This window comes from Triticum dicoccoides, chromosome 6B (genome assembly GCF_002162155.2).
Source record: "Triticum dicoccoides isolate Atlit2015 ecotype Zavitan chromosome 6B, WEW_v2.0, whole genome shotgun sequence".
NCBI classification, from domain to species: Eukaryota; Viridiplantae; Streptophyta; class Magnoliopsida; order Poales; family Poaceae; genus Triticum; species Triticum dicoccoides.
Window position 1 is genome coordinate 613,587,224 of NC_041391.1, and position 13,885 is coordinate 613,601,108.

General features: G+C 49.6%; 1 protein-coding gene across 6 annotated transcripts; it reads right to left on the reverse strand.

Moving 5' to 3' along the window:
• Window positions 1-2,073: 2,073 nt before the first annotated feature.
• Window positions 2,074-3,891, reverse strand: LOC119326612 (F-box protein FBW2-like). Of its 6 annotated transcripts, none has more exons than XM_037600242.1 (4): window positions 3,721-3,891; window positions 3,478-3,585; window positions 3,040-3,382; window positions 2,074-2,955 (listed from the first exon to the last, which is right to left on the reverse strand). In XM_037600242.1, the coding sequence occupies exons 3-4, from the start codon at window positions 3,348-3,350 to the stop codon at window positions 2,283-2,285; spliced, it is 984 nt and encodes a 327-aa protein (XP_037456139.1). In that variant the 5' UTR covers window positions 3,351-3,382; window positions 3,478-3,585; window positions 3,721-3,891; the 3' UTR covers window positions 2,074-2,282. The 6 variants fall into 6 exon arrangements, with proteins under 6 accessions (XP_037456139.1, XP_037456141.1, XP_037456136.1 ...); XM_037600244.1 differs by having other exon boundaries at window positions 3,040-3,368; window positions 3,474-3,585; XM_037600239.1 differs by having other exon boundaries at window positions 3,040-3,368; window positions 3,721-3,890.
• Window positions 3,892-13,885: the final 9,994 nt, after the last annotated feature.

Below are 13,885 nucleotides of genomic sequence, written 5' to 3' on the forward strand. Positions count from 1 at the left end.
CAGCTTTCCATGAGTACAGTTATAAGTAGGTTAGATCCAATCTGGCCTGAGATTGCGCAACGGTCCCGACTGACTGGCAGAGCGAAGCAAAGGCAACAGCGACGGTGTCGCCGCCGTCTGCATCGCCGCTACGTACGTACTCCCCCGGATCCGTAACACACGGCGCTGTCGCCGACGTATCACCCGGTGTCTTCTCCGTTACCGGCCTCGCCAAGCTCCTCGTCGGTTACAGTGATGAGTGTGGCATGGGTATGACCGTCCCGGTTGGCTACGCTGGTTTCTGCTAGCTTGTGTTACCGAAGCGGCGGCAGGCCGATGGATAGGCTCGGGCGACCAGCGGAATTTGTCAAGTGCAAGTTCCGACGAAAGAATCTCGCAAAGTTGGCGGTAGAAAGCAAGGGGACAAAACGAGGGCAGCTGAGCGCGAGGGCGACGACGCATGGAAAAGAGCAAGCAGAGCCGAAAGTGAAAGGGGACATGGGTTAGCTGCATCACGGACAGACATCCCGTTCAGAGGATCGAATTAACAATCCCTAATGCCTGTGCTCGCTGTCGATCAGTGCCAGAAGTGTAGTGTTTATCCCTTCATCCCTTCTGTCTGTCGAGACCGCCCTAATCAAGAAAGATCGTCTCGTTGCCATGGCACGGCGCCATATCCCGGCTGCTGTTTCCGATATACTAGAGGTTCAGAAAAACTCTTTTTCCCGGCCAAAATGCCCAAAGGAGAAACCCCTTTAGCCTGATCATGATCAAACATACTATGTGCTTATACGTACTAGTTACGGTAGGAGCAGTAAAATAGTGTGGACGCATCGATCCATGTCGCCAGCAACCATCTCAAAGTTAGCACAGGATCGCGGCTCAGAGCATCAAAAATTTGTGGCCAGAGCCGGAGGTATTCTATCGCGAGCAGTGCTACACAACAGACGATAGCTTGTGCACGATTTGTGGACGATGGACAACATCACCCGTGGAGTAGTATTGTTTAACAAATCTGCACCGTTCAAGGATGCCGTCGTCCAAACATCATGCACGCGCAGTCGTCTGTAGAGCAGTTTCGTTCTATCGCCATCCATCTAGACCTGACCAGCGACCACGCCTCGACGCAGATTCTTACAATAATAACCTCGCTGCAGGTGCCGTCGTCGCTGCCGGCCGGGAACACCCAATCAAGCAGAATCTAACTGTGCCGTCCAGCTCCAAATTTGATGCTCTGCTGCGTGAGGATTGGGGGAGCGCCGCGAGTGCCAAGCTGATTGATCTTGCGAACGGCGACGATCCCCCGCCCCACCCCGCCCTTTTCTTTTTTTTGGGAAAAACTTTCAATCTATTCATCTTCAATCGTGGCAGTACAACGAATACCAGAAATAAAAATTACATCCAGATTCGTAGACCATCTAGTGACGACTACAAGCACCGAAGCGAGCCGAAGGCACGCCGCCGTCATCGCCCCTCCATCGCCGAAGCCGGGCACAACTTGTTGTAGTAGACAGTCGGGAAGTCGTCGTGCTAAGGCCCCACAGGACCAGCACCCCAGAACAGCAATCGCCGCCGATGAAAAATAACGTAGATCGGAAGGATTTAAACCGAAGACACACAAACGTAGATGAACAACGACGAAATCCGAACAAATTCATCAAAGATAGATCTGCCGGAGACCTCGCCCTTTTCTGAAAAGATGGCACCGTGATTTTGGACCCGAAATCTCGAGGAAATCTGGCTCCGGTGGTCACCGTGGTCCGGCCGGCCTAAAAGCCGAGCCGCTTTTAACTGCTGTACTGATCATACATTGCGTTGACATGTAAAGTAAAACTGTAAACGAGAGCGACGTAGCACTCGTCTCTTTCTGCACTGCGCGGTGCGCGGTGCGGCACGTCGCCGCACGTCCCGTCCGATGGATGGATGGATGCATGGCGAGGAGCGTGCATGGAGAAGCCGGTACGTCCATGTCTGTACCAGCATCGCAGACGTACATAAAACCACCACAAAACTCCAACCAGCATCGCAGACGGGTCCCCGTGCCAAATAATGTACACCAGGGTAGAATGACATTGACACTGACGCTGACGCTGGTCCATGTAAATACCATCTTGATTTGCTTCATGTAGTAAACATCAGATTAAGTTTTTTAAAACTTAACATCAGATTAAGTTCACATCACACACCCAGATTAAGCTACTGGCACGCACACGCACACATATCTGAACGACCATACGAACGTCGAGAACGAAAAGGATACTTGACTTCTTTTGCGGTCAAGGTGACACGAACGGCCGGGACTGTCACGGCGACGCTGGCCAATCGAAGCCGGCGTAGCTCTCGCTGAACCCGCCGCCGTAGAACCTCACCTCGAGGTTCTCCACGAGGCCCGGCCCGTCGCCCCACACCGCCTCGTCGTCGTCGCTGCCGACCACGCCGTAGTACTCGTCGTCGTCCATGAGCTCCCACGAGTAGACCTCGTCGTCAGAGTCGTCGTCGTCGTCGGAGCACTCCTCCCAGTAGCTGTTCTCGAAGCAGTCGTCGACGCCCGGGCCGAGGACGCTGAGCCCCGGGTGGCGCTCCCGCAGCAGCGCCTCGTCGACGGCCCAGCAGCCCCGGAGGTCGACGAACTCCAGGCCCCGGCACCGGGAGAGCACCTCCAGGATGGCCTCCGTAGTGACCAGCATGTAGCCCACCTCCAGGTGGCGGAGCGCCGGCATGGTGCGCGCGATGGCGCGGGCCTCGTCGTGCTGCCCGCACGCGTTGCGCCCGGCCACGTCGATCGGGTGCATCACGCGCCGGAGCGCCGCCAGGGACCGGCAGTGGCGGCCGAACGCCTCCAGCGCGCGCGCGCCGATCTTGGTGCAGCTGCTGATGTCCAGGAACGTGAGGTTGGGCAGCCCCGGCGCCACGGCCTCCACCACGGCGTCGCTGATCTCGCTCCGCGGGATCTCCAGCGTCCTCAGGGCGCGCGCGCTTGCCAAGCAAACGAAATTCATCAGTTCCAGCCTGATTGTTACCACGCAATCGACGGCGATGGTGAGTGAGTGAGATGCTTACTGGTCGCCGATGAAGGAGAAGAGCGGGTCGCAGGGCAGGCCGGAGACGCTGATGCGGCGGCAGGCGCCGGAGCTGCGGCGGACGAGCAGGTCGAGCATGCGCACGAGCTGGTCCGGGCGGCTCTGCCGCTGCTGGCTCCACTCCTCGATGTCGATCTCCTGCCAGCAGTAGGGCCCGGCCACGACTCGCCCCCAGGACTTGCACACCCGCGGCACCACCGTCAGCACCTCCTGCAGCGGCAGGTTGCGGAAGACGAGCCCCAGAGCGTCCGGCAGCAGCTCCTCCCAGCACCTGTACTCGCTCTCCGCCATTGCTCCTCCTCACCTCCCCTGCGACCAAAGAGCTGCAAATTCAACGCAATTCACCGCTCCAACCAGCCAAGAACCAAAAGCCTCCGACCATTTCCACTCCTCTGACTGAGGTTGGCTGCCTACCTACCTTGGAGTTGGAGATCACTCGAGGGTCAGTGGAGCAGCTGGGAGCGGCAGACTCCTCGGAGCAGAGCGGACGGCCACGGTGAGCAAAGCAAAACCCAAATGAGGAAACCTGTCCGAGAAGCGAGAGAGGAGCAAGATATAAGAAGCGCCACCAGAAAGGTTGGCAAGCTTAATTAGGCGCTACTAATTACTATACCAGTACTAATAGCTAGAGTGGCAAGTAGGGAGTCCAATCAGGGAGTACCAGGAACGGCACGGCACGGCACGGATCTGAAAAGAAGGCCTCTTGCAGGGGCGGAAAAGGGTCGTCGGGGCCGGTGTGTACGCTTGACGGTTTGGTGCTGCCCGTCGTCCGTGTGATCTACCATGGCGCATCCGGGTCAAGGAGAAGTCTGGACATGCGTGGGAAATGAAGAAACACTTGAGCCTCAGCCTTTTGATGAGGGTAGGCTAGGGTAGATGTGTGTTCGTTTTTTACCTATGTGAAACTGCAAGAAACAGTGCCTGGACCGTGCAGTTGGCCTGCACATTTTACCGGATTGGCGATGGGGGAGAAGATGGCCCGGATTCCAATTGGGATCCGCCGGGGAAACGCCTGCTGGAGAAGGCCCCGCGGCTGCTGAAAAAATTGTTGATAGTAAAACACAGAGGTAGGTCGCCCGCTCGGGCGACTCGGGAGGCGACTAGGGTTTCCGCCTAGCGCCGCCACCCCTCACCCCTTTTCCTCCTCGTCGCCACCCGAGGTAGCCGCCGGCAAGCCTGCGCGGTCGCCGGTGACGGTGACGGCGAGGCCCTGCTCGCTCCGTTCCTGGCGGAGGACTCCGGATCTGGAGCGGCGGCCCTTCTTGGCGCGGCGGCGGCGCCCTCCCGGCTAGCGGCGTCCGTGGGAGATCCTGGCCGGCGCTGTCGACCACGCGGGTGGTGTGACGGCGGCGGGCTGCGGCTGCGGCGTGGAGATCCTCCTCCTCGTCAGATCTGAGGTTCGACTCCCCTCCCCTTCAGAGCCCTCATCCTCGCCGTTCTCCGCAGCTTCGGTCGCCGGAATGGCGTGGATGGGTGCCCGGTGGTGCGGTTTTGGGACCGTGGGAAACCATCGGTCGGCTGGTTCCGGCCCGGCGGCAGCGACGCCCTTGGGCGCCGCCCTTCCTCCTTGGGGGTGCAGCCGAGGTCCCACCCCTATCCACCCCCGTTCCCCCTCCCGGGTGAAAGCCCAAAATCCTTCTTGGATTGGGCGGTGACGGCGCGCTGCGCGTCGTGTCCTCCTTGGAGGTGCCGTCTGGGGAGCGGGCGTTCGGGTGAGGGCGGCACAGGTGGAGTTTTAGGCGGCTTTTTTGCTGCCCATTCTTCAGTGGCTGCTCCCGGTGGCTTTCCTGCTGTTCTTCAGGTGTCCCAGGTTGCGTCGGTGTGTACGATAAAGTGTGCTCATTCCTAGGAGGCTGTGATCTGTGCCTGTTCCAGGACTCGAGGTCGGCATCTCTCCTGCTCTAGGGTGAGCGTCTCTCAGGTCCGTCGGCGGCGCCTTCCGATCCAAGGCGAGAGGGTAGGGTCCCTCTACGGCGAGAGCGAAGGAAGATGCTTCGATTTCTCCAACTTGGACTCAGTCATGCCCACAACTCCACTTCTGTTTCTGCAGGCCCTCGTCGTGCTCATGCCGCCGCAATCCTTGGTTCTTGTTTACTGCGGTCGGCGGCGTGTACTAGCTTGGGCTTCCTCTTCTTTATCTTTTTAGCTAGTATGCTGCGTTGAGTTGTAAGTTTCCTAGGGTGCTCCCGTGGATCGTTCGGCCGATGTGCTTGTTGGTGTGTTGTAATTCCTGGCCGGTTGATGGCTTTGTTAATTCAAAGCCGGGCTCTTCGCGAGCCTTCGTTCTAAAAAAACAGAGGTAGTACTAGTATAACGTGATCCCTGACATTAGGCATACGAGGAATAGCCAGTTAAAAGTTAAAACCATGGTTTTGTCAAGACCGACGATCGATGTATTGCAACAAGTTTGAATAGTACTCAAGTTTATCGCAGTATTGGCGCTTCCACGATACAGTGCCGGCGATGTAACGTGCAACTAATCGTGCAGGTGGATTCCTTTCATGAATAAATGCAGGAGATGCATGCATGGTACTACTCCTGTTGTTCCCATCACTGCCAATGCAATGCAGCAGCGTTTCTTCCGGTACTAGCAAACCAGCAATTGCAGTAGGTCTAGGAATATCAATGCTCTCCTTTCCCCTTTAACAATTCTAGGACATATATTTTTTTGCGGAAAAACTTCCAATCTATTCATCTTCAATCATGGCAGTACAATGAATACCAGAAATAAAAATTACATCCAGATTCGTAGACCATCTAGCGACGACTACAAGCACCGAAGCGAGCCGAAGGCGCGCCGCCGTCATCACCCCTCCATCGCCGGAGCCGGGCACAACTTGTTGTAGTAGACAGTCGGGAAGTCGTCGTGCTAAGGCCCCATAGGGCCAGCACCCCAGAACAGCAACCGCCGCCGATGAAAAATAACGTAGATCGGAAGGATCCAAACCGAAGACACACGAACGTAGACGAACAACGACGAGATCCGAGCAAATCCACCAAAGATAGATCTGCCGGAGACACACCTCCACACGCCCACCAACGATGCTAGACGCACCGCCGGAACGGGGGCTAAGCGGGGAGACCTTTATTCCACCTTCAGGGAGCCGCCGCCATCTCGTCTTCCTGAGTAGGACACAAACCTTAACAAGATTGAAAAAAACGACTAAAAACGGAGCCCTCCCGCCGGCCCTTGCCAGGATCCACCGTGCCTCCATGGCCCTAGGGCCACCGGAGACGAGGCGCACCTGCGTCGGCGCCGGCGAGAGGCACAAACCCTAACTTTCTTTCTTGGAGGAGGAGGAGGAGGTGGAGGAGGCCGAGTTATCTATAATTCTAGGACATATATAATCGTATAGTAAAACATTCCCGTAAAAAAGAAGAAGCAATGCTTCATTCTTTGTAACTTGTTCGAGTTATAAATATTAAGGCAGTAGTACAATAGGTTTTTGACGCAGTATTTGTTTGACCTTCAAAAAAGTCTAGTTTGTCTCGCAAAGAATAATCTAAGTTGCGCATGTCTTGATGGTGGTCACATAAAGAAAAATGTCCTTGGTGTCTGGTGTGCGATGCAAATGGTCTGATTCGGGTGCATCTTGAAATTTGATATATCTAAATTGTGGGAGTAAATATCGAGGTGCAAATTTTGGACTAAAGATATGACCACTTTTGTTGTTTAAACATTACTTATTTTTGCGGGGGCTAACTACTTAAAAATAGGATCCTACATAGGAAATCTTTTTTTTTTGAAGCTACCAACATAGGAAATCAGATGTGTACACTTTTGCCGATCTCACAAATAGTGATATTCTTGACCCAGAATTTACAGATATCACTCTACGCTGTCAACCTACAGATATGTTAGACTTTCTTACCAACATAAGAGAGAAAAATTGGGACGCGTTCGTTTGGTTTCTGGGTGTATGTACACCCTATATGAAAAAAATATTAAATAAATAAACGTTCAAATAATTCTGAAAATACTTTTTGAAATAAACTTGACCTTCTACTGAACTTGTGAAAAAAAACCACAAAAGGAAAAAACCCTTTGACTTCTTAAAAAAGGTCAAAATAGTGTGAATAGTGACCTATGATAGGAAATATTTTTTGTTTCTTTGCCCTGAAATCAATGCTGGTTTTTTATTCGTGAAAATTTATATACTGGTGCAAACGAAAGTCGAGTTAATTCTAAAAATATCCGAACTATTTTGACTTTTTTGTAATTATTAAAAGATTGCCATATAGGGTGTAGATACAACCAGGAACCAAAGAGTATTCCCAAAATAAAATTGGCACTATACACGCTTGGAAGAAAGAAGATACATCAAAGGAGCAAGCATGCACCCTAGATTCCGGCTCACCGGGGTTCTCTCATATCCATCAGCTGCTACAGGAGCGTCTGGAGTAAAGGAAGTCTCAAACTTTCTTCTCGGGTGTCTTAGTTACGTCCTTGTTGTCCATGGCTACGACAAAGGTGAATGCCAATAAGTTCCCATCGGATCTCCCCTCGAAACGGCGGCTCTCGACGATCTTGGATCTGGCAGGCGTTGTCTACTCCGTCTTGGATCCTTCGAGATATGTGCGGTAGCTTCATGTGTCTTTGTGTTGGTGCCGAGGTAATGGTCTTATTTTTCCTGCTTTTTGTGGTGGTGGTGGTGTTGCGGGCAGCCAACAGAACATCGGCCCTTGCGAATTGAGATAATGTTCCGAAGCATTTTTTTTTGCGGCACAAGTTATGGCCTTCTTTTCTATCCCTGGGTTTCTCCTTGACGAGACATGTCATTCTTTTGTTGTTCGTGCTTCTCCCCCGTGGTTAAGGTGTTCTCCTCGCCGTCGTTGCAAATGTAGCAGATTTTTTATCCTGGGAGATGATTTGGCCCTGAAATTTCTGATCTACACAAGGCTTCTAGATGGTGGCCTTTTCTTGGGAACATTGACGACCTTAGCACGACGGCCTTTTGACCATAGAATACAATGTCAAATGGCTCTGATTTGACAGCCGACGGCGGCGCGACTTTGGCTCGTGCTTAAAATTAAGTTTGTTTGGTTTGTGAAGTTTTCATGCATTTCTTTTCACATTCTTGTAATGTAGTTGAGGAAATCGTTAACTGGTAGCTGCTCGGTTGGCTGGCGCGTAGGGGATTAATAAGCTAATCGGCTAGTTAATCGGCTAGTTAATTAATTAATCGGCTGATTTATCAGTTTATCGGCTACTCGTTGACCCTATGAGTTGGGATTAATCGGCAAGTTAACTGGTTAATCGGACGAATTCTTGAATAGGATGTAAGATACATCCTATTTTCTACAACTTTTTTTAGGGGGTTATAATTTTCTGAAATTTGTATCCTTCAACTTCATCGGTACGTGTGCTCACGAGGTAGCCTTGTATAGAAGGGAGCACGTGATGATGTGAATGCATCCGCAGGTTGTTGATTTTGCACGTACGGGCGGGGAGATGCATGCCTGCATGCCGATGTCAATGTATGCCAGCACGTACGCTTTACGTGGGACAAGCCTGGCAGTGCGCGGACTCCTCTCTCCTGCGCTCGAGTTGAATTACGGGGCCGTGGCACCGTGCTCCTGTCGGCCGCACGCACATCATCCATCATCGGAGTGCCGTACGCTTGTTTATAGCCGGCAACCGGTGCTCGTGACTCGCGAGGCATATGTGTGTCTCTCATTTCAGGACACATTTTTGCATGAGCACGAGGATGCATTTGTGCCACAATGTCCTATTCCTAGACTAGCGTGCAGCGGTTTCCCATGCACGTATGTACTGTACGTGGTTTGCATATAATAAAACCAAGAACGTACCGAAACTTAGTTGTTGGAAGGGTAAACTAATGTCATATGGAGGCCATTTAATTTTTATTAATTCGGTGCTCACGAGTATGCCGATGTTCCTAGTCTCTTTCTTTGAGGTTTCAGTTGGGGTTAGGAAAGGCTGGACTTCTACCGATCAAGATTTTTTTGGCAGAGTGATGAACTTAAGAGAAAGTATATACTTGCCAAGTGGGATGTTATTTGTCGACCAAAGGACCAAGGGGGTTTGGGTATCGAGAATCTTGAGGTCAAGAACAGATGCTTGCTTAGTAAGTGGCTGTATAAGCTTTCAGTTCAAACAGACGCAACTTGGGCGCAGATTCTTCGTAACAAGTATCTGCATTTCAAAACTCTGTCACAGGTGACAGTGAGACCAACTGATTCGCCGTTTTGGAAGGGGCTTATGAGAGTCAAGGCAACCTTCTTTAATAGAACAAAGTTTATTGTAGGTGATGGCAATGATACACGTTTCTGGGAGGACACTTGGCTGGGTGATACACCATTGGCACTACAGTACCCAACACTGTATCGTATTGTCCAGCGACGTGATGCGCTAGTTGCAACAATTTTGCAGTCCACTCCCCTTAATATTCAGTTTCGGAGGGTGCTTGTTGGTGAGAGATGGGAAGCTTGGCTTCATCTGGTGCGGAGACTGATGGAAGTCCAACTATCTCATCAACCCGATCACTTATGCTGGAAACTTACTAGGTCTGGACAATTTACTGTTAAGTCGATGTACATCGATGTTATTAACTCCACCGTCATTCCTAGCTCCAAACATGTTTGTAAGGTGGGAGTGCCTTTGAAAATTAAAGTGTTTATGTGGTTTGTCCATAAACAGGTTATTTTAACAAAGGACAACTTGGTTAAGCGCAATTGGACAGGATCTACTAGGTGTAGTTTCTGTGATCGGGACGAAACCATTAAGCATCTCTTCTTTGAGTGTGCGTTGGTGACAATTCTGTGGTGCACCGTGCAGATTGCCTTTAACATTACTCCTCCGAGTTCGGTCGGGTCGTTATTTGGAACGTGGCTGGATGGGATAGAGTCCGATACAGCTAGACATATTCGTGTAGGAGTTTGTGCGTTGTCATGGGAAATTTGGAATTGCAGAAATGATTTTGCTTTTAACAGAATAACTAGTATTCATTTTTTGCAAGTTATATTCCGTGCTACGACGCTGATCCATATGTGGTCCTTACTCACTCCGATGGAGGCCAGGGAGCGTTTGGTTACTGGATCTGTCCGGTGAGAGATGGTAGCACGGGATATCTTCAATCGGTTTGGATGGCGGTCATGTAATAGAATAGGCAATTAGTTTTCCTATCTTTATTTTGCCAGCCGGTTGTGGCTCTATGGCCTTTTCTTGTTTTGGCGTCGAGGCTCTATGTGAGCTCGCCTTTATTTTGTTTCAAGACCTTATGACATTGTTGAACCTATTTCTTTTATTTAAGTGATCGTATGCATCATTCTGATGCAGAGGCCGTGGAGTCCCCTTTTCGAAAAAAAACGTACCGAAACCGATCGTACCCTAATTGTACTAAGCCATTGTGGGTACCATAAAGGACCCACATGAAAGAGATACAACATTATAAATATCAAACACAAATAAAACAAAAATTAATAGGAGCTCCTTAGATACAACAATAAGTTACAGCCCAATAGTAGAGATATATATCTAAATGCATATGGTATAGCTTGAGATATAATGTATTGGTAGTACCATGACAGCCTCAAAGGCAAATATAGGTCTTGTGCATTTTCATCAGAGTCAAACCTCTCCAGTTTTAACCACTTAGATGGAGGTATTGTGCCTTGTATTATTATTTTTGCTTAAGCAAAGGAGGAGTTGTCCCAATATAAGTAGGATAGGATTGCCCGATTAATTTGAAAAGGCCGTACAAAATTTAGGTTACAAACACAAAACACACAAAAAAACAGAGATTGCAGATAGGTTTAAGGCTAAACTAAAATACCCACAACATCAAGGTACATCCTTGACCAAAAGCAATAGCGCCAAGACCCAAAACCAACCAACATGTCTCATATCCAACAAAGGCGGTCTCCACACCCTTGAAAGACCTCCATGTCGAAACTTGCCACAACCTCTCCTCCAAAGAAACATAGATTGTCAACATCAATTGAAAAGCACCCCCGAGCTGAAGCAGGTGAGTTTTTTTCTCTTAGTTGAAGGAAATATGCCCTAGAGGCAATAATAAAGTTGTTATTTTATATTTCCTTATTCATGATAAATGCTTATTATTCATGCTAGAATTGTATTAACCGGAAACTTGATACATGTGTGGATCAGGGCCGGGCCAACAAAATACGGGGCCCTGTGCCAAACTCTAAAACAAGGCCTACCGCACTAGAAAAATAGACCGATAATAGTAAAATATAGGTTGTACTATGTTACATAGAAATATGATATATCAAGAATCACACTCATTCATTGAAAAACTTGTTTTCAGCTTAAACTACTTTTCTAGCACGCAGCAGGGGCGATAAGAAATCTTCAAACAAAGCTTAACTACTTTTCTAGATGAAATCTTAGCATACAAACAACACACGAATTATGGCATGAAATTGAAACAAAATAACCTGCATGATTGAGTTAGGCGTGCGATCCGCATGCTAACTTTGCCCTTGGACTACTCTGTTGCCAGAAGTGGCTATTGGCTATAGGTAGTCCCCTTGCCTTTGGACACCTAGATCTTCCTCTTCCCTTCAAGTTTATGGAGAATAGGGTTATAAGAAGATGAATCAAATTAACAGAAGAAAAATAGATTAACCTGGGAATTATAGAAAGAGGATTTTACCTATCATTCAAACTTGAGGAGAAATTTGTTAGGAATCGGCAAATGGTGATCTCCTCCTCTTGTTGGAACTGTCGTGGTCGTCGATCGATCCGATGATCCCGTTTTCAATTGTGCGGCGGCCTGAGGAATGTCGATGATGACGCGACGATCCCGTTTCTTGTAGGCAGTAGCGATGCAGACGCGAGTTCTTTGCTTTTGCAATCGATCCAAGTGCTCCCCACGATACCGTTTCCCAGGAGCCTTGCGGACACGCCAGCGGGAGCGGCCCAGTGCCATGAGAGGCCTAGTGTCCAGGAACATTTATTTAGAAAACACATACTTGGCTTATATAAATTTTTTGGGCCCCCCAAAAGTCATGTGCCCTGTGCTGACCGCACAGTTTGCACCACTATGGGCCCGACCCTGGTGTGAATACATAGACAAAACACCATGTCCCTAGTAAGCCTCTACTAGACTAGCTCATTAATCAAAGATGGTTAAATTTCCTAACCATAGACATGTGTTGTCATTTGATGAACGGGATCACATCATTAGAGAATGATGTGATGGACAAGACCCATCCATTAGCTTAGCATAATGATCGTTCAGTTTTTTTGCTACTGATTTCTTCATGTCAAATACATATTCCTCCGACTATGAGATTATGCAACTCCTGGATACCAGAGTAATGCCTTGTGTGCTATCAAACGTCACACCTTAACTGGGTGATTATAAAGATGCTCTACAGGTATCTCCAAAGGTGTTTGTTGGGTTGGCATAGATCGAGATTAGGATTTGTCACTCCGAGTATCGGAGAGGAATCTCTGGGCCCTCTCGGTAATGCACATCATAAGAAGATTGCAAACAAAGTAACTAATGAGTTAGTTGCAGGATGATGTATTACGGAACAAGTAAAGAGACTTGCTGGTAATGAGATTGAACTAGGTATGAAGATACCGACGATCGAATCTCGGGCAAGTAACATACCAATGACAAAGGGAATAACGTATGTTGTCATAACGGTTCGGCCGATAAAGATCTTCATAGAATATGTGGGAGCAAATATGAGCATCCAGGTTTCGCTATTGGTTATTGATTGGAGAGGTGTCTCGGTCATGTCTACATAGTTCTCGAACCCGTAGGGTCCGCACGCTTAACGTTCGATGACGATTTTGTATTATATGAGTTATGTGATATGGTGAATGAGTGTTGTTCGGAGTCCCGGATGAGCTCATGGATATGACGCCGAGTCTCGAAATGGTCGAGAGGTAAAGATTGATATATAGGATGAGAGTATTCGGACACCGAAAGTGTTCCGAGGAGTATAGGGTACATATCAGAGTACCGGGGGGGGGGGGTTACCAGAATTCCCCGGGGGAATAATGGGCCATATAAGTCATAGGAGGGGAGAACACCAGCCCACAAGAGGTGGCGTGCCCCCCTTATTGTAGGAGGCCTAATAGGAAAAGGAGGTGGGGGTTCGGCCCCCCCCTTTCCTTCCTCCTCCCCTCTTCCCTCTTTTCCCCCTTCCAATAAAAGGAAAGGGGGCCCGAATTGGACTAGGGAGCCCAAGTAGGATTCCTCCTACTTGGGCATGCCCTAGGCTGCCTCTCTCCTCCTCCCACCTATATATACACGGGGAGGGGGCGCCTAGAACACACACCAACGATTGTTAGCCGCGTGCGGCGCCCCCCTCCCACTACAAAAAAAAGACACATCCGTGACATTTTGGGCCGAACGAATTTTTTTTCTGTCATACATATGACACTTCTATGGCGATAATTGTGACAAAACCTGGTATCATCATAGATGTGGTGGGCTCCTACTTCTATGACAAAAAATCATGATAGAAAATGGGCTTTTCATCCTGGGCGGGCCGAAGACGCAGCTTCATGACATTCTTTGGGCCGTCCATGACGGAAAAAACTGTGGTAGAAGCGAGGGGGAGGAAAATTTTGGGGAGTTGCTGGTTACGGTGGGAGGTCGGGGGCCGAGCGATGCGCGTTTCTATCGTACACGTGTGAGGCGTTGGCTCTAACTAAACCCGAGCGAGGCGTTGGGCTCTAACGGAACCCGAGCGATTGCACTGCAGGCTACACGTTACTGAACCCGAGCGATCGATCGATGGCTGTTAACTGAACCCGATAGAGCGATTCCTTCGCTACTGCTGCTAACTGAAGCCGATCGATTAGATAAGCAGTGAGCGTT